Below are 19,820 nucleotides of genomic sequence, written 5' to 3'. Positions count from 1 at the left end.
GGGATCGGCGTGCTCCGCGTTAATGCCTCACCCGCCTCCTGGCCTGCGGCACAAACGCTCGGCTAAGCTGCTCGTGCCCTCTCGCCCCTGCTCACGATCCGGAGGTTTGGAAAGGATTCGGCTTGCTTAGAGCTGGGAAGGGTGTGCGCAGCTCGGCCTGCGGCAAGATCGCGCAACGGGCGGCGCTGGGAGACCCGCCTGCCCGGATGAGGCGGAGGGCAGGATTACCGCTGTTGCCCGGGCTCCAGAGTCGGGCCTCGATGTTGTAAGAACGCCGGCTTTGCCAGCCTGCGTTGCTTCATCTTCCTCTTTGTTTTCCCAGGGCAGGTTACACGTACTGCAAGTACCGTGAGGGGTTGTGCCGCTGTTGGGCTGGGTGGCTTCGCTGGCCGCGGGTGCCTTTGCCTGATGCCAGGCAGCAGAAGCGAAGTGTGCTATCAGTGTTTACATTCCATTCCCAACTTTAGCGGACATCACTCTATTGCATAATATTTATACTAAATACTTAGCAATTTAGATTAAACCAGCTTCCTATCAGGAGTGTAGGCAGTTCAAACGTGCAAAGATTGAGTAAGCTATGCAGAGGCTTATAGAGCAGCTAGTGATGAGGTGAGTGGGAGTGTGTGCACCCAGGTGTAAGAGTTTAATTACCTCCACTAGGGCATGGGTTTTTATTTTTAACAGAGGCCTCCTGTTAAAAAGCCTTGCTGAGGCTTCCTAATTTGTACTAGGATGTCTGGCATAACCACTCTTGAGGTGTCCAGACAGCTGGTAGCTGCAGTAATGAGCTGTCAGTGCTACTCAGAGACAAAGACAACAGTGCAGGAGACACCATGTATTTGGAAGCATGATGAGATTATTACTTTTGGTCCAAACATAGAGTCGAGACCGTCGCTGAATGGTGCTGGACTGTAACTTTGCATTCTGCAGCAGTCAAGATGATATGTACAGCTGAGTTAGATGTGCAGTTTTGTATTTGTGCAAACTAAAACCCGCTTGACTTAAGGACCATGCTTTGGATGCTACCTTCCTTGACAACAGTGAAAGCTGCCCATTGTATCTAATTTGATAATTGCTGAATGGTTCATCATAGTGTCTGGCTAGTTTGGTTTTCATTTTAATGGAAAAGTAAGATTCTTTTGATGAATTTAGGAAAAAGCTCACTCTGGGAGGTATGGAAGATGGCATGCTCTCTACAGTAACCAGAGGTCACGTCTAACTTCTTTAAGCCCCCTTAAGAACTTCCAATGTCTAGTTGCAACATGTGATATCTCCATTTTCGGCTTGTCATGCAAGCAAGTTAATCATTAATGAAGGCTAGCAAGAGTCTGTCTTGATATCTCTGATCTACTTTGAGTTGCATGTTTTGATCATTTGAGTTCATCTTGCATTTTGAAAGTTTTAATAGATGTTTCCTCCAAGTTGGTAATTTTGGGTATCTCCACCACATTTTCTGTCAAGTCATCCTTTCAGCTCTTTTAAGTCAGGAGCATCTCAGAAAATTTCCATTTCACCTCAGACTTACAAATCCTTCCTCTGTTCCTCTTTCTGAGGATGTTCTTCCCAGTTTGTATGCTTATTCTTACCCTGTTTGCATGTTCCATGCACCGTTGTGTGGTTCATTGTCCTGATGTTTCAGCAAACTCAGTATTTCTTCCCATGGTTTTGTTTCCTGTCCTCTTCTTCTGTTTTCCCTTATTACCAAGTGGAATAAAACGTAAAAACATTTCAGAAGTTTGAGGCACCTCTGACCCACAGGTCAGGGTAGGAACTCATCATCTGTTTCAGTTTGAGGACTCTGATCCGTGAAGATCATACAGCATCCATTACCTCTGTAATAATGCTGCTTATGTTTTTATTTTGAAGAGGGCCCATATGGGATTTTTGCTGGAAGAGATGCATCCCGAGGTCTTGCCACTTTCTGCCTGGATAAGGAGGCTCTGAGGGATGACTATGATGACCTCTCTGATCTCAACGATACACAGCAAGAGACCTTGAGGGACTGGGAGTCACAGTTCACTTGTAAGCAATTTTAAACCTATTTACAAAGAAGTAGCTAACTAGTGTGTAATAAGGGAAGCAATGGTTAATAGGCTGTTACCAGCTGGAAGCATCAGTCTGGAAACTTACTTTGAGTTAATACCTCAGTTTACTAACTATTACTAGAATTACTGTTACTCAAAAGAATTCAGAGAAACATCAGGTTTTCCTTCTGCGTTCTCCCTCCCTCTGCTCCTTACAGAACAGTAGGAGAGATGGAAGCACTCTGTCATAGGATAAGATCTGTAAGACCACAGGAACTGGAAATTCAGAGCATGTTTTTGATACAGTTAAGACCCCATCTATAGAGACGATTAGGTTTTAATGCTCTGAAAAATGAAGCTTATGTCCCATTCAGCTTCTCAGAAGTAAGAGTAACATTTGAATTATTACTTCCTGGGTTTTTTGAGTTTTGAAGACTGTTTAAACTAGGCCTTTTCCCCTTGGAGCTCTTGATACAACTTTTTTTACTCTAAGTAAGTTATTCAGCATGGCCTTGCTGGTGGCTTTATCAGATTCACAGGCAACTGTATCTAGCTGACTTTCTCCCCCAGGTGGTGGTCAGGAATGGGCAAATGCCACCTCTGTGCTTGGAAGCAGCCTGGTCGTTACCGTGCCAGTGATGGCCAGAGTGGCAGAGGAAAAAAGGCAACTTGCACGCTTGAGATGTTTGTTCTAAAATTAACAGAAGGAAGTCACTTTCACAGTTGCCTTGTTTTTGAATGCTTAGTATTAGAAGTTTAAAAAAGGCAATTCCAACTGTTTTTTGTCGTGTGCCTCAACTTGCTGCTCAAAAAGGAGAACTTCAAACCACAGTTTTATGGAAATTGCTGTGCTGACCTTGTACCAGGGCATGCCCACTGGTATGATTTTTTTTTTCTCCTATTCTGTATCTTGTTGATGAAAAATAATTCCTCCATATCTCATGCTGCCTTTTAGGCAAGTGAACACCAAAGGGATTATTTCTACTCAGATAAGACAAAAAATAAATGTATCAGTTGTTTGTCTTGATGAATTTTTAAATATATATATATATGAGATAGAAATTGCATATACAAAAAAGTAGTATAGTGAAAATCTAATGTTAGGTATTAAAGATTTACTACCACTAGCTAGAATGGAGCTTTCCTCCACATACTGTCATCTCAGTCCTGACCTGATGTGCCCCTACTATTTTGGCGCTCTTCCTGTCTTAATCAAGTCTGTTAATCATGCCACACTGAATGGCTGTTTTATTATGCTAACAAGTATGTTGCAGAAACCAGAACTACGCTACCAAATATTTGACCTAAACTAGTGTTTAAATCTACCTTCTCAAGAGTCGGGCATCGGGACTGACAGTGAACTGCACTCTTTTTATTACTATGTTTCTAGTAAATTCGGCAATTAGTTGCTTTAAATTCTTACTAATTGTAACAACAGTGCTAGTCCGAAATACCTGTAGTCAGAGGCATCTTTTCTTTGTTGAAGTTGGCAGATGGGCAACATAGCATAGCTCTCAGTTCTTGTATATGATCTTGGCGTTTTTACATGTTCAAAAAGAGATATAAAATAAGGCAGAGGCATAGCTGCATGACTGGATAACAGATCCGTCTTTATCTTCGGGAGAAAGGATCTCTCTTCTGTCTTATTAGATATTTTCAAGATATTATCAAAAATAAAAACCCTTGAAAGTTGTGTACATGTGTGCACATATGTATGTGCATCCATGTATTATACATAATGTAAATATTCTAACAGTGCCATTGGTTGAAAAACTAGCTTTGACATTGGCAAGAAAAATAATCTGATCCAGGATTCTGTTTCTTTAGCTGGGTAAGTCCCTCAGTTTACGTGTCTTTACATTCATTCATCTTTTGGCTTAGGCAATAGGAGGGAGAATTACAGTTACATTCACTTTGCATGTTTCTTATACTTACTACAACATTAATAGTAGTTCAGGTAGTTGATTTCGGCTTTTCTCCTCCCCCCCAGTGTTTGGAATAAGTTGCTGAGAGCTGTTTTATTATAATAGAGGCATTTTGTTAATTTAAGAAACAGACATAGGAGTTACAAAAGGTACATCTTCAGGGCAGAATAATGACTTGGATTCTTATTTTTTTTCCCAGTTAAGTATCACTATGTTGGTAAGCTGCTGAAGGAAGGGGAGGAACCCACTGTATACTCTGAAGAAGAAGAAAAAGATGCCCAGGATGCAAAGAAAGACTAGAGAGTGCAGTGAGGAGCCATCTGTTTTTGAATCGTAAAGGATCATTTGTAACATTCCACTTGCAAGAGCAGCAATGCTTACAAAAGGTCCACAGTTACAGTGAATTGTTTCTTTTCAAAGGTTTCCTTTTCAAATTCAGTGGTAAACTACTAAAGGTCTAAGATCCGTCTTCCTTTAAAACTGCATAATCTGAAGTATGCACGAAAAATGTCTGTGCTGAAGTAAGCTGCAATTTTGGCAATAAAGGACTATTACTGTTTTCCTTCTATCACTATTTAGTGCAGAGTAGGTTGAAATCCAGTTTTTCATTAACAACCTAGCACTGTGGACACAAGCACAAGAATAACTTCACATATGCAACACAAATTCCACTAAATCTTGTTTTGTGTTAGCTTCTGCAGGATCTGGGACTTGGGTTCTAATTCCTTTAGAAAAGGGACTGTATTTTATTTGTCCATGAAGCATCGTGCTCATTTGTGGTGCAGTGTAATTCAATATTATGTAAGATAATTTGGCTTTTAAGGAGTTACGTAGCGGCTTACAGATGAAACGCTTAACTGCTTTAAAAAAAGGTAAGAATTTTTAGGAGGTTAAATCACTTTTAGATAATTACAAAACTAATAAGGACTGATGAATACTTGATGTATTCAGTCATGCATAATTATGCGTGGATTAATATTCTTTGTTTACTTTTATAAAGCACATCTGAAATGTTACAAAGGTTTAGATACTGAGTGTAACTAGGCATCCCTAAAAACCAGGTACACCATGAAGTGTGACTCGATTGGACTACTGTTCACTCGCTTTTCCTCTTAGTAAAACTATTCTGTGAATTTTAATGAAATTATATTAAACAGGGAAGATCAGCTGCTATTGATTCCTAGGCCTAAAAAAGACTTGCTGGTACGGCATGATTAACAAATGCTCTTGTACACGCAGGTTTAACTAGGAGGAAAATGTTACTGGTCAATGTAATTTACACGTTTCCTGTACAGAAAAAAATAACATGGTGTAAGCCGTTTCTGTGTTGAGGCCTTTGTTGCTTTGGAACGTTGCCATTAAAAGAAACGGCACAATCATCTCGTGCATAACCAGCAACACTATACATAGGGGACCTGACCTTTGAATTGCTTTTTACTTATTTGCTCTCTTAGCTCACATCTATGCTTAATTACTAGGTTTGTTCTGACTACGTAACCTAGTCTCCTACCAGAGGGGGCTGGGTAAATGGATTTGACCAAGGAAAAATGTAAATGCGCTCCTTCATCATCCAAAATGCTTCTGCAAAACTTTCTCAGAAATTCCAAGGAGATAGCTAATGATTTGCTGATGTTTCTTGTCCAGGTGATTCTGCTTGGGTGCCTGCCTGGTATAGTTCCCTGTATTTAGTTTCTCTGGTTCGGCTGTTCAGCCGAGTTGTTTCAGTTTGGCAACGTGGCCAAAATGATGAACTGAGTCCTGAGTGGGGAAGGTGTAAACTAGGCAAAATTGTTTGGAAGTAGAGTGCATTGCACAACAGCAGCTCTCATAAACAAGTTGACACAACATGTTAAAGTGCCTGAGACCATCTGTGGTGAGAAGGAATGACTTCCCCTCAGTCCTAACGCTTTCATGGCATTTTCTTTTGGTTACACTGGGCCTTCAAATGAAGAGTGCGGCTGTTTGAGCCAGATAGCTTGCGTAAAGTGGTACTGTATGACCTACCTAATGAAGGTCTAGAGACAAATGTAAATCTTGTCATGACCTCTGTGTTGCTATTTTATTTTTAGAGACATTTATACTCTTTGCAAATTACTACTAATGGTTTACCTCAAATTGGAAGTGTGCTTTTATTTGTTTAACACAGAAAATACAATACTCTTGCATAATGGTGGCGTTTGTTTTTATTTACTGCAACTAAATGTGATACTTAATCCTCCCCCAGTGTTTTGAGTTTTATGTTGTCTTTCTCCAGTATCTTACATTATCCAACGCATAGATTGAGTATAATGTGTTCTAGCTGACTGCCTGTAAATGTGGTTCTGTAGTATAACAGAATATTAAATATAGGACACGTTCATGTTGTAGAATATGCTTTGCTGTTGCAAAAACAGTTAGGCATAAAGAGGTCCAAGTAATTGTTAACACTGAGCAAAAGCTGGAGCTTTGGAAGGCTGTCATGTCATGGAACTAGGCTACCCTTCAGTGTAACCTACCCTTCAGTGGATCCAACCATCTGACTCTTAAGTTAGTCCATAACATATCCTGAGGAACTGAACACTATTTTAAGTATTAATCTGTACATTACAACATGATGCATCACAATGAAGAATAGTAAAAAATAAAAACTACCCAGAAAACTGGCAGTAACACAAGACAAAGCTTAACGTTCAGCATCCGTGCTTCTTGGGAAGGAAGTATTACACTTTGGTAAGACCACTACTTTTCCAGAGAACACAAAGATAATTTATTGAGAAAGGAAGAAGTGAGTCACAAAAGCAGTGGTTTCATGAAGCAGCAGGCACGGCTTTTATTTTCTTCTAAAGTGCTGGAGAAAATAGATGGGTTTTAGCTTCTTTTTTACTCTCTGTTCATTGCAACTTGATCCCTTCCTTCAACAGCGACTGGCTGCAATGACTAAGCAAAAAAACCCATGCCAGGTAGCTTAACAGACTGTACATTAACCAGGTAGGACAGGGTGACCAACTAAGAGCAGAGACTGTCGGCGATCTCCCTCATCCGACACGTCCAAACACCCGTTACTTGTGTGTCACAAAGGCATACGTGGGGAGCTCTAGGACGAATCAAAACAATCGAGTAGCATCTCATTTCACACCAGTTCTGGCACACTGTCAACTGCTTTGTAAAATTCAGATATCCTTTTATCTGGACTCTGCCTGCTTTTCATCATCTTTCTTAGCTCTTCCTTATGCTGTTTCAGTTAAACAAAAAACAGTTCAGTAATGAATGCTTATGTCGAGAGTTACGTAAGGGGTTTTACAAAAGGTGAGGCGTTTCTATGCATTGCCTGGAATCTCTGGATTAAGAAGAAAGGGCTTTATATCATAATTGCTGTATTCTTGTATTTCAAGCAGACGGACTGAGGTAATAACGGGCATTGTGTATTTCTGCTTTAAAAACGGCCTGTAGGGTTTCGACTTCAGCATTCAGCACAAGGTACCAGGAATACCTGGCCAGTTGGTTGTAACAAGCTTAGTTCAGACAGCTCCCTGAGAAGACTTCTGTTCTCACGAGCTCTGTTAGATGGCATTTTCATTAGTTCTGTACGGAAAGTCAGATTTGATGGCAAGATCTGCAGTCTGAGGGCCCTGCTTCATACACGTCAGAGTAAACAGGGTTTCCATTAAAAAAAAAACCCCACACCTCTTGAAACACCAGCTGAGTACAACAGCACACGCCAGACTCAAACTGAAAGGTGTGAAATTATGCCAGCAGCATTACATGCTTCCATTGCTGAACTATATAAATGCTGCTTTTAATGCATCTTTTCACCTATTAAATGTTCTAATTGTCTAAACATTCTGTAACTTTCATACTTGAGATGGGACATTTATTCCTATAACTATTAAAATTTAATCTACAAAGCTATGGACTTAAAAAGTTTTAAAGCAAACTGTTATATGTATCTTTAAAGATTAGCCTTCAGGGTAATAAACAAAATTCTACTGAACAGTCCAGCATATGAAAGGATGGGGCTCAAATTAAGTGGGTCAGTAGGAAAAGTAAAGAATTAATACTAAAACACCTGAAAACAGGTTCTTAGTAGTGCCATCTGTAAACAAATAGGAAGCTCAAAAGTTGTGTTTCAGTATGAAGGTTACAATGGTGTCTCACATTTTAAAGTGCACAGGTACTTTATTTACTAACAATGTTTTACATGAGCAAGGACTTGGAGATAGATAATTTGCTTTATCAATTTCAATCAATGTAGGTGAATGCAAGAAGCAATTACAGAACTGGTGTATTTATTTGTTATTGAATATTGTGACAACATGTTGATAAAACACCGGAAATTTACACCAAAGGAAATCTTTAGTTCCTGCTCCCCCAGATTAACAAAAAGAAATGCTTCCTCACCTGTAATCGAAAGGCCTGTCTCATGGGAAATGGGTACTTACGCGCACAGAACTGTATAGATTTGACAGAGGGGGAAATTTTGTCATCTTTAATCCGCAAATATTGCGTAGAGAAAAAACACCCTTGGTATGTCATATCAGTGCAACTGAAACATTTTACACGGTCAACGAACACAATAGTTGATCTTCATTATAATTGTATAAAATACTAAAAAGGAGACTTAAGAGGGGCATTAACGTTCTCCAAAATAGTCAGAAAATATTTATGTCAAGAAAATAAGATCTTTTTAGATAAAAGTAATAGATTAACAGTACTTTGAGTAGCAACCATTTGTCATTCATGACCCTGAAAAGGCACTCAGCATCTGAACACATGAACAGAGAAGACTGATAAAACCTGGCTTAGAAGCCTGTAGGAATTGCCAGTATTGAACACTGGGGGGAAACCTATCTACCATGAACAATTACAATTATTATTTTTTAATTACTATTTATTAGAGCGGAAGTTACAAACATGGGTAAGATTCTATGTAATGAAGGCAACATCATCACATTAACTTAGTATGTTGACATGTAATAAATAAAGCATACTACAATGAAAGCTGAAAGAATCAGTGTATTGAACTTAGAACTGGTCCTCTAGATCTCGCTAAGGGACTTTGTCCAAAAGCAATTGTGGCCGTCTTCTAAATATAGCCAGCTGAATAAATGCGGATATAAATCAAGCTCCTAGACTGCGTTTTCACATTTTTACCTACATGCAGCACAAATCTGACAACATTTGACAATTCCTCTGGAAATTATTTGTAAGCAAACTCATACTAAATAGCTATCTCACTGCATGTGCCTTCAAAAGGGCACATTTTGAAGTCTTGTGAACAAATTTTCAACCTATACATGGGGACTGTCAGCACGCTGACAAGCATTGCCCTTTCACTATCTAACATTCAGAGCTTCGCTTAGACAATCATTCAGATTCCTAGAAGCACTACGTCTAGCACAAGTTCAGTGAAATCCATCCTCCCAAAGACCAGCAAGTTTTCAGAAACACCCCTAGAATTGTAAATAGAAAACAAGCATTTTTCCAGTGTGGGTTTTACAGAAGATAGGATTTTTTTCATATTTGGAAATCTGTTACTTCCCACAATTGAGTATAAATGTCCCCCCCACCTTCCAGTCCCATCATTTTAACAATCTGATCGAGGAGGCACTTCAAGTGCTTGCTCTAGGATTTACACAGCTATGTTTTTTTCCCAATGACTCATTATTACTATATACTGTAACTTTGATATTTACATGGTTCCCTGCATTTAATCAGAATATAACACTCTTGAGATCTCAATCTGTAACCTTTCAAATTCTTAGCAACTGGTCCATGAAAGTTTGTCTGGCCCTGGGGAAAGTTTTGGTCCTCTGTTATCCGAAAGGCAAACACAGATTCTGGTTTTGTGGCTCGCTACACCAGTTAGATATTCTAACTGAAGGAATTACCTAAGCAAAAAAACCCCAGTATTTCATATACCTTTTAATGGTCAAAGGGCTTTCTTCTCCCACTTCTGTATAAAAACTTAAGAGCTATTATATAGTAGCTGTTCAGCATCCTCTTCTGGGCTCTGCTCCACAGAAAGTATCTGAGCAGGGGTTTGTCTGAATTATCTCAAGAGGAAATAGAGGGCATCCTCTGACATCTGCATCCATCTCTCTTCTCAACATTAATTTCCTCTCATCTCCTGTAGATAAGTATATGAAAAAGTTACTTGAAATGAGTTTGTTGGGGGGCAGGGAGTGACAGGGTACGGGGAGGTAGCTGTAAGGTATCCACCAACAAACTGAAAGCATAGTAAATTGTGAAAGAGCTGTGAGTAACAACAGCCAGAAACGCAGCAGTCCTGTATGGAGATCAGATGACTACCTATATAGAAATTCACTAACTCCAGACAGTACTTCCCACCCAGATGTACCACACATTGAGTTGCCTAACAACATTTTAGTTGTCTAAAGCACGTTGAGTTGTTATCAACAAAATAGCCACCTATCTGCTAATGCCCATGACAGATACTTTGCTATCCAATTAAGTAGACAAATACTACTCTTCAACTGCAGCTGCGCGTAGTGTTTCTGAGCTAAAGTGAACAAACCTTTAAGTGCAGAGAAGTCGCACGCTTTTTTTATGCCACGTTTATACTTTTTAAAACTCTTTTTAAAAACACTTACCATTCATCACTGTAAGAACTGTGGCAACTAACCTCACCTGCCAGAGACCTGTCAAATTCAGTCACCTTAGTTGTGGTGTCCCTCTTTCTCACCTGTCCTCTGGAGGGTCTCCTGAAGCGGTGAGCCATCATGAGGGGTAACATCTGGTGCTGCCATGGTGGTGTGAAGTGTCTTGAGTTTCACTTTGTTGTGGAACATTTTCTTACATTTTCTTTGTATCTTTCTGAGCGACTCCAGCTGCACGCAACTGTCCGTCTCTGAAAAGCCACATTCATCAGATAAAAGATTAGAAGAAAGCTTTTTTCGCTTTTTCTTCATTTTGTGAGCATTTCCCTCCTCTTCCCTGGATTGTCTCTCACTTTTCTGTCCTTCATGTCTTAATTTACTACTAGACCTCTTGCACGACTTTTTAAGCTTATGTTCACACCGCCTTGCCAAGCCCTCATGGACAGAGTTAGAACAGAAGCTACATTTGCTGCTCTCCTTCTCTTGACCTTCCAGAGCTACATTTTTAAGGTAAACCAGTAATTTTCTTTCCCCGGCTCTTGCAGGCAAGAACCCTTTATTACAATTGCTGTAAATTTCTTCACACCTTCTTTCTGTTCTCTTCATTGAGCCGCTACGTGCCTCTCTAAAGTACTCAGAATCACTGATCTCTTCCAACAAATCCTTTAATCTGCAAGCAGATCTACATGTCTTGTACGGTACAGTACCTTCATCGCTATTGAATTCCTTATCATGAGTAACAGCAGCGCAATCCAAAGAATGATTCAGTCCAGCATGTGGTAAGTTATCAACAGTGAGTGAGTCATTCCTCTGCACTTGCGACTTTTTTGCAAACCTACCCCCACAGGTCTTGTTTTCTAACACTGTGTCTGTCGACTGAAGTTCCCCAACAGTGATCACCAGTCTATAATTATCATCGCTACTACAGTTTCTCTTGTTGAGGTTTTGTACAGGACTCACTTCTCTGAAGTGCTGACCATGTTTGTTACTCAAGCTGATGTGAAAATCGCTATCATCACCAGACACCACTCTCTTCCACCAGGACTTGTTCACAGTGGGTTTTGGCTCTAAGCAAACACGTGCATAGCGCGGTGTCTGATAGTAGTTCAGTAAATAATGGATGAATTCATCAGTCTCATAAACCTTCCGCTTTTTGCAACCGTCTTCATCAGACACTGTCTGCGTGTGAACTACATTCAGTGTTGGGTAGTCCCTTCCATCGAGAGATTCGATGACCCTGCAGTCCTGCGTAACTGTAATCAGTAAAGATCCATAGCCAAAGGAGTTGTATGCTTCTCTGCCAGGCAGTCCATCAGAACTCGGGGCTATAGCGGGATCATTTAAAATCGTCCTGACTATATGACAAGTGGATGCACGGAAGTTACTCACATCTCCTTCCTCACTACATAAGCTGCTACCTTTTGGGGTTAACAGGCACTTAAACTCTTCCTTATGTTTCAACTCTTTGTGCGTATGATAATGGGAGTTAATCAATTCCTGATGTATGTCTTTTAATGCTGTTTCAGAAAAGGAATCGTCCTTCCTTATGCCCAATGAAGGATCCACTTTTTGACTTGCCAACTGTGCAAAATCCTTCAAATAAAAAAAAAAATCAGGAAAACGATTATGTACATTTATTGAGCGCTATAAAGAGTGCTAAACTGCAAACTCATAAGCAAGCAGTCCCACAGTCAGAAGAATTGTACAGGTGAGGGCTAAGTTTGGCTTCGTTCAGAGCTCGATCGTACAATCTCACTATTCCTAAGTTAGAACTAGAGATACTTCATCATCTCAGAAAGCTGCATTCTCAATTAAAGAAAGCGGTCCTTTCAACCAATTCATCTATCTCACTGGAACTGCATAAGAAAATACTTATTCTTTGTTTGATCACAGCATCACAACAACTAGTATTGCGTGCAACAGTAAAATTACCACGCTTTTGTAGATCAAATATTTTATTAAGAATAAATTGCTTTGTTATACGTTGCTTTAAAGGGGTTCAAATACAACCAATCTAAAGCTTTCCACGTGGTGAAACCAAGAAAATAGAAGTTTATTTAACACATCACCTTCATAATTAAGAAGGCCAATGTCACACGTTATGGGGCCCTAAAATTCATGCAGAATGGCAAGGGTAGCCTCTGACTTCAACTCTTAGTAAATTATAGTCCTTTAGAAATCTTTAACATTAAGGATTGTGGAAAACATACACTTGGTAAAAGCTGCAAGCAGATTTTTATTTTGCAAATAGTGAAGACAAAGCCATGTTCGCACCCCTGAGAAATGAAAACCCATTTTTTTTTTTTTTTAGCCCAAAGCACTGAAATAAACCTCCAAACATTAATGTGTGCAAAACACTTGGAACTTTTATCACTCCTCTACTGACTTTCTCAAGACCTTAGCTGAATCAAACTGAAATAAAACTGCTAGCTTAGTATTGGCCACAAAAGAGAGGCTATTAGAAATGCAACTGGCATAATCTGTGTCAATTTAATTGTGTCACTTGCAGACCTGAGATCAAAACAAGCAGAGATAGCATTATTTGTGTCCCCGCCCCGAAACTCCTTGTTTGCAGCACTGGATCAAGTCTAATAGAGCTGGTACAGCCCTTCCAGTCTTGTTTTTACTCAGTAATCACAAGGCCTCGAACAAGCATCAAAGGCAAAGTTTCTGGGTGGAAACGCACTACCTTTGCTCTCAGGGCAAGACTGAGAGCAGACTGTCACAAGACTTAGACCTCAGGCCTTCTCAGTGTTTGGTCAGTCCCAAGGCATCCTTCTGAATAGCATCAAGACATCAAATGTCTAGTGAATTATTCAAGCTCTAATAAATACCCTTCAAAATTTAAAATATGTTTTAAAATAGTCTTACTTTCACACGGTTTAACAGCACTGTAAGCAGTCTGACAGACTCCACTCTTCTCTGAGCTAGCAGGGATTTCCTTTCTTCCCATTCAGGCATATTCTCTGGCCACTGCTGTTCTTCAGCTGGTACCTTCTGCTGCTTTTGGGGATGTTTCTCATCTCCATCTATCTGCCTCTCTTCTCTCCTCTCGAGCTTAGCTTTCTTTTTTCTCTCTTGAACTTCTTTTCATCACCACGTCTTTTTCTAGGTAATTATCAATATGGGACAATTTAGATGACACTTGTTTTACATTTTGAGTCCTGGGGAATTGGATGCAAGTCTTTGAAGTGCTAATAATAAGCAACCAGTTGCCAAGAATTCTTGTTAGCCACATGCGAAATCTTGTTCATTAGAATAACATGTTTAAAAAAACATGGCACATAGGTGACACGTATCCAACTGATGCACACATTTAGAAAGTTCTTTGTCTCTTCAAATGGTTTGCATTCTAGGGTTTTCTTTATAAGCACTACCAAGATGACAGATTCACATCATCGTTTGCCTCCAAGGACACAACTAGAGACTGATCATTTGGATCTAATTCTTAAATTAACAAATCTCCACTCCAGATTATCATGACAGTCCCATTTAAGAGAGATTACAAGACTATTTCCACTGTTCTAAAAATGAAAGTTGAAGCTGTGTGCTGGTTTTGGCTGGGACAGAGTTAATTTTCTTCACAGTAGCTAGGATGGGGCTGTGTTTTGGATTTGTGCTGGAAACAGTGCTGATAACACAGGGGTGTTTTCGTTGTTGCTGAGCAGTGCTGACACAGAGTCAAGGCCTTTTCTGCCTCTCACCCCACCCCACCAGCGAGCAGGCTGGGGGTGCACGAGAAGTTGGGAGGGGACACAGCCGGGACAGCTGACCCCAACTGACCCAAGGGATATTCCACACCATATAACGTCATGCTCAGCAGCATAAAGCTGGGGGAAGAAGGAGGAAGGGGGGGACGTTCGGAGTGATGGCGTTTGTCTTCCCAAGTCACCGTTACGTGTGATGGAGCCCTGCTTTCCTGGGGATGGCTGAACACCTGTCTGCCCATGGGAAGGCATGAATGAATGCCTTGTTGTGCTTTGCTTGCACGTGCGGCTTTTGCTTTCCCTATTAAACTGTCTTTATCTCAACCCACAAGTTTTCTCACTTTTACCCTTTCGACAAAGTGTTCACACAAATAAGTGTTTAATTTAAGTATTTGAATAAGAAGGTATTAACAATGGAAGCATAGCAATGTTTTCAGAGGCCTAGCATTAGAGTCGCTATGCTCCACATTCAAGTGTTGGCATTTTTTTAAGATATGAAGGTGTGAAACATGATTAATTACTAGTGACAGTTTAGGATACCATCCAAACACATTATCTATAGAATTAAAACTTCAATATACTACTATTACTCATATACAAAATTTAAGAACACTGCCCTGAAGATAACAACAATGAAAAAAATAACACGTAAAAAGGGGTAGAGGGAAAGGTGGAAAAGTGTTCATCTCTAGCTTTGGACCTTCCAGTCAACTGGGAGGCACCTAGAAATGTATGTCACATTAATTTTACTTCAGGACATAAAGACATTAATTTGTGATGTTGCAGCATAGAGCAATACAAAAAGCCGACATGCAGAATCTTAAGCAATCAAGCCTTAGAGCAATTTGAGAGCAACAGCTCTCCAATTTCACTCCAGGCCCACAGAATCACAGAATAATCAAATCTGAAAGGGACCTCAGGATGTCTCTAGTCCAACCTTTCTCATAACCCAGACCCCTCCATCTGATGCCTTACACACAGAATTATCACGATGCTTTTCTTTCCAACAGTAACACGTAAATTAAAAACTACATAGTATTGCTTCAAGTTCTCCAGCTCCTGCTTCCTCAAAGCCTCGATTTTTAAAGTAGCCACTCTTCCTGGATTTTACTTGGTACGAGATAGCATAACAAATCTCAAAAATGGGACATTCTCTAAAAATACACTCTCACCTTTCAACCCCCTCTCTTTTTTTCCCCCTTTTTCGAACGTGCTCCTGTTCTTGCAGCTTTATTCTTTCCAGGCTTCTCTCTCTTATGGCTCCTTCACTAAAATGTCTGGTTGTATCAAAAGTCACCTGTCACAGAAGAAGCAGAATCAGACTTAGCAGTCCAGTTTGCTGTGTATTTATACAAACACAGACAACCTGCTGAGCAAATGAGAGATGCCGGGTGACTACCAAATACCACTACACTCATGAGAACGTTTCTCTCTACCCTGGCACACTAGAACATCTCTTCTGAAGTTCACACTGGGTTGTCAGTCAAGCTCAAACACCCCACTCCCAAATGTCTACTCCTGCTGTGATATCAGGGGTTCACAATCTGACATCATACCTTCGGCCAAACCCGTTCCTGGCATGCTCTTCTGGGGACTCAAAGTTCAGTGTGTTCAGCAGAGCATTCCTAGCTGCAGGATTTGTGCAGTTCTGCCAAAACTAGAGTTCATCGACTCTCAGAGCAACATCTTTTGGATCAAATGCATATTTGCTTGCTTAAAAATTGATGAATTCTGTTGATGTGTGCTGCACTTAATCAGCTTCAAATGCCCAGATGTGAGCACATTAAAAGAAAACACTCAGCAAATTGCATCAAGGTCTATCTACACTGAAAAAATAAGTAATATGAAGTGTTATTTCCAGCACAGAGGTATATTTTAGGGTCACAGCTTAGAAACGACCTGCTGAGAAAAAATACCCAAACAGGGTACACCCTAATAAGTACTTACGGAGGTAAGCTATTAGGCTGCTGAAATTAAGCTTACAGATTGCAAGTTTTCTTTTATAATGCCACACTAAGCATAGCACTTAAATGGATTCATCCCTCAACATACTTAAGCAAAAAGGTACAAAGAAGAGAAAGGGTACCCTTTACTAGCCAAGAACCACCTAAATTAGGGCAGCTGCTGCACCTATTTCATGCTTAACAATAAGAAACCAAGTATCTTTTAAAGAGTCTCACCAGCTCCTGAGATCATCTCCCAATTTCAGTGCCAACCACACTGAAAATATTTACAACTTTTACCTTACCCACACCAATTTTTCAGGAAATCAAAACAGTAAAATGCCATTTTTTTATTAAAGGACTTAAGTTCAGATACATGAACTTCATATATCAGTATCTCTATAGCCAGTACAAACAGGATAATCATAAGGTTTTTTCCCCTCACATGTTTAAGCGTCTAAGAAGTTTACAGAGACACTTCCACTGGTTAGCAAGGACTTCTCAAAACCTTGGCAGCTAGCAGCAAATAAAGGTTAGTATATTTTAATGCTGTCCATATGCTATATTTTTCTTTCTTTTTAGCCACCATTTTAACATAAATACAGACTAAACCAAAGGGGGGGTGGGGGGAGAAGATACATATACACAGAGAACTGCAGGAGTGCCACATAAAAGCTTCCACTGAAGCAACATGAAAAAGAGTCTGGAAGATGGTTGTCACGGGTTAAAAACTATACTGCCATTACTTGAGGAATGCCTGTTTGCCTTCAATATAGGAATCTACAGGGGAAGACAAGTGCAGTGCAAGAAGCTGTCTGGTAAAAGAGGGTGACTATACTTTATTCAGAATGATGAAGAAAAAACCCACATATGTACTGAAGGAAAAGCTAGTGTAATTAAAAAACAATAACCAGGAATCTCTGGAAGCAGCAGCTACAGCACAGACTGCAGCACTGAACTGCTCCTGTTAAGGAACTGCTGCCAAATGCACTCAGAATTAACCACAACTTTGTCAGGCAAGGCTGACTACCTCAGGATTAATCTCCGAATACAGCCGTGTACATACATATATAGACACACCTTCAGTACCTCATAAAAGCAAAGCAGATACACCCGAAGTACTTACTACAAAACTGAAAAAGCGAGCTGTCTCTAGAATCCTTTCTGCCCACCGTGCATTAAGATAAAGAGCTTCCTAAAGCTAGCTATTATGTTAGTATCAACTACACTTTTCCCATCACACTAAGATTTGAGGTGCAGCAGGTTAACACATCCAGAACACTGCTGCTGAAACCTGTAGAGACATGAAAGTCAAGCCTGGAGTGTACCCAAAAGCTTGTTCGGTTTTACAAATACAGCTTCTATTAAACCAACCGATATTATCCTGCCCTTGCAAATCTTTCTTCACTTACATCCTTACACCATCATGGCCGCAACCACATTCCTACTACTGTAATAAATCACTTAAAAGTAAGCCCAAAAGTCTCTTCATAGAGCTGAGTAAGCTATAGCAGTTCGCCAGTGCAGACCATTACTCTTGCTGTTCCCCACTCTTCTTCGTAGCCAGGAGCTCTTCAAGCATCAGAAATGTATTTCTCATCACGTAACTGTGTACAAAGCACAGAATTATTTACTGGCTGATCAACTGGCTTGCTGCTCAGCAGCATGGCTTTTTGGAATCAACCCTGACATATTAATAAGCTATTATCTTAACTTTAGGTTTTAACTATTCCAACTGACAAATCACAAGGAATCTGACATCCAACTCCTCTACAAAATTATTATTTCATTTCCTTTTAGCCATTCTGCCACGGTTATAACATCAGGAACACATTTGCCCTTGCACTAGTGTTTACTGAGATAACTGCAGGCTGAACCGTCCTTAGCTACCTGCATGCCTTTCTTCTGTGATCACGTGTTCTGACAACACTGATATATACTCAAAACACAACAAAAAAGGTGTTACTTAAATGTATAAAAAGGAACCAAGATACTGACCTGAGACTCTACAGATCTGTGATCAATTCCCAGCTCTGCTGAGGAATTCCTGTGAAACTTCCTATGTCTCATGGGCCTAAAATAATACAGTATTTTAGAACAGATTCAAGCTGATCAGGACCGCAACAGGCCATCAGATCCCTTACTCTGGCCTGTGCTAACTGTATTTGGCTGAAGCATCTCTTCCAGGAAGGCACCCGGCCCTGGTTTGCAAAGACAACAATATGAAAACCTATCACTTTGTACAGGCAGTTTGTTCCATTCCTTACTCATTCGCCATTTGAAATGGAAACCACTTCCAGATATTGATTTTTCTTAAGCCTTCCTCTACTAGATTCATATCCTTTTAGCATCTAGGTGGTTTTGTGGGGTTTGGTTTTTTTTTTCCCCCTCTTACATGTATAACCCAGGTGCCTCTCAGTCATCTTTCTTATCTAAAAGATAAGCAGCTTGAGCTCTTTGAGAGCTCTCTCACAGCCTCTCATTGTGAGGCACTTTCTCCAGCCCCCGAGAAATTTTTGTTGCAATATTCTAACACTCTCCAATGTAAAACACATGAATCCCAAACCTGCACACAGTGTTAATTTGGTCAGTGCCATACGCAGCAAATTAACTCCTTTAAGCTTACTTTCTATCACCACTTAAACATACTCCCCACAACACTGCAGTGGAAACCCAAGCTGTTAACTATTGTACTACAATAACCCTTTCACAGCCTTAAAGAAAACCACAAGGATAAATCAGTAACTCTGAAATTATTTTTCTGAATATCTGTATGATCCTTTTTACATTGACTAAATTATCTTAGAACACCCTAAAACGTGTCACCCAAGTTCATACTTTAAAACAAAATTAGACTTTAGGGAAACATTAACGGCCTGGCAATATCTAACCTGAAACACCCACATAGTCCATATGAGCAAAATGCAAGTAGTGAGAATAATTCGATCCAAAGGTGCCCCTCACATTTGCTCACAGCACCGCTAGCTCAAACAGCTCTTACCATCCCGTTTCCCAGCTGGTCACTCATGCCAGGCCCTGGGCCATCACAACTGTTTCTGAGACCATACCATCAACCGGGTCAGGAAAGAGATCTAGCTTGGAGGAAAAAAAAAAACAACCACAATAATCGTATTTTGCCAGGTTACTTTTCAGACAGTTGGTTTCCCTGCCCTCATGCACAGCGCAGCCCCCAAGCAGTTCCACCAGCAGAGCTGAAGGAGTGCTCGAGGAAATATCTTAATTCTGCAGAGGTGGGTGTGCAAGAGCACCTATGAGCAAATGGCAACGTGGCAGGAGTAATTGATCCATAGTAGCAGACAGAACTTGCCACGCAGGGAAAAGTGTTTACCAGAAAGAGTCACTCGGAGAAGTTTAAACAAGAGGTTTAAACAGCTTTTCAACAGTCGGGACTAGTTTATTCAGCTTGCTCTGCGCAAAATTAAGTGAAGAGCAGAGATGATCAGAAGTTCTGCTGCTCACACAAATATCTCAATAAAGGGGGCGTTTTGAAGCTAATGCTCCTAGCGTCACTACTTCATGCTGCGCGTTTTGAGGTGAGGATAAAGAAAACCGCAAGCCAACCCCATCTCCATGGACGGAACTGCCGTAAGGCCGCGGTCCCTCT

The 19,820-nt window shown here is 40.4% G+C and overlaps 1 protein-coding gene and 2 long non-coding RNA genes across 3 annotated transcripts; 1 reads left to right on the top strand and 2 right to left on the bottom strand.

Annotated features, from left to right (window-relative positions):
• Nucleotides 1–1,874: 1,874 nt before the first annotated feature.
• Nucleotides 1,875–6,115, top strand: LOC103922786. Its single transcript, XR_663900.1, has 2 exons — nucleotides 1,875–2,022; nucleotides 4,149–6,115. It is a non-coding gene; the product is annotated as an uncharacterized LOC103922786 (long non-coding RNA).
• Nucleotides 6,116–8,079: 1,964 nt separating this feature from the next.
• Nucleotides 8,080–13,599, bottom strand: LOC103922768 (A-kinase anchor protein 17B-like). Its single transcript, XM_009330973.1, has 4 exons — nucleotides 13,417–13,599; nucleotides 11,253–12,138; nucleotides 10,632–10,796; nucleotides 8,080–10,055 (listed from the first exon to the last, which is right to left on the bottom strand). Exons 1-4 carry the CDS (start codon nucleotides 13,504–13,506, stop codon nucleotides 9,919–9,921), a joined length of 1,278 nt encoding a protein of 425 aa, XP_009329248.1. The 5' UTR covers nucleotides 13,507–13,599; the 3' UTR covers nucleotides 8,080–9,918.
• Nucleotides 13,600–13,638: 39 nt separating this feature from the next.
• LOC103922779 lies at nucleotides 13,639–19,283 on the bottom strand. Its single transcript, XR_663899.1, has 4 exons — nucleotides 19,197–19,283; nucleotides 18,194–18,269; nucleotides 15,425–15,549; nucleotides 13,639–13,653 (listed from the first exon to the last, which is right to left on the bottom strand). It is a non-coding gene; the product is annotated as an uncharacterized LOC103922779 (long non-coding RNA).
• Nucleotides 19,284–19,820: the final 537 nt, after the last annotated feature.

The sequence above is a fragment of the Pygoscelis adeliae genome, unplaced genomic scaffold (genome assembly GCF_000699105.1).
Source record: "Pygoscelis adeliae isolate BGI_AS28 unplaced genomic scaffold, ASM69910v1 Scaffold100, whole genome shotgun sequence".
Classification (NCBI taxonomy): domain Eukaryota; kingdom Metazoa; phylum Chordata; class Aves; order Sphenisciformes; family Spheniscidae; genus Pygoscelis; species Pygoscelis adeliae.
This window is presented reverse-complemented; position numbering and strand designations above follow the sequence as displayed.

What these genes read in the sequence shown, in the direction of transcription:
- LOC103922768 (XM_009330973.1), bottom strand. Translation starts at nt 13,506, where the DNA reads ATGCCTGAATGGGAAGAAAGGAAATCCCTGCTAGCTCAGAGAAGAGTG. An exon ending in GGAATTCAATAGCGATGAAG is followed by an intron (nt 10,797 to 11,252) that starts GTACTGTACCGT and finishes GTGGCTTTTCAG; the next exon opens with AGACGGACAGTTGCGTGCAG. An exon ending in GGAGACCCTCCAGAGGACAG is followed by an intron (nt 10,056 to 10,631) that starts GTGAGAAAGAGG and finishes ACTTATCTACAG; the next exon opens with GAGATGAGAGGAAATTAATG.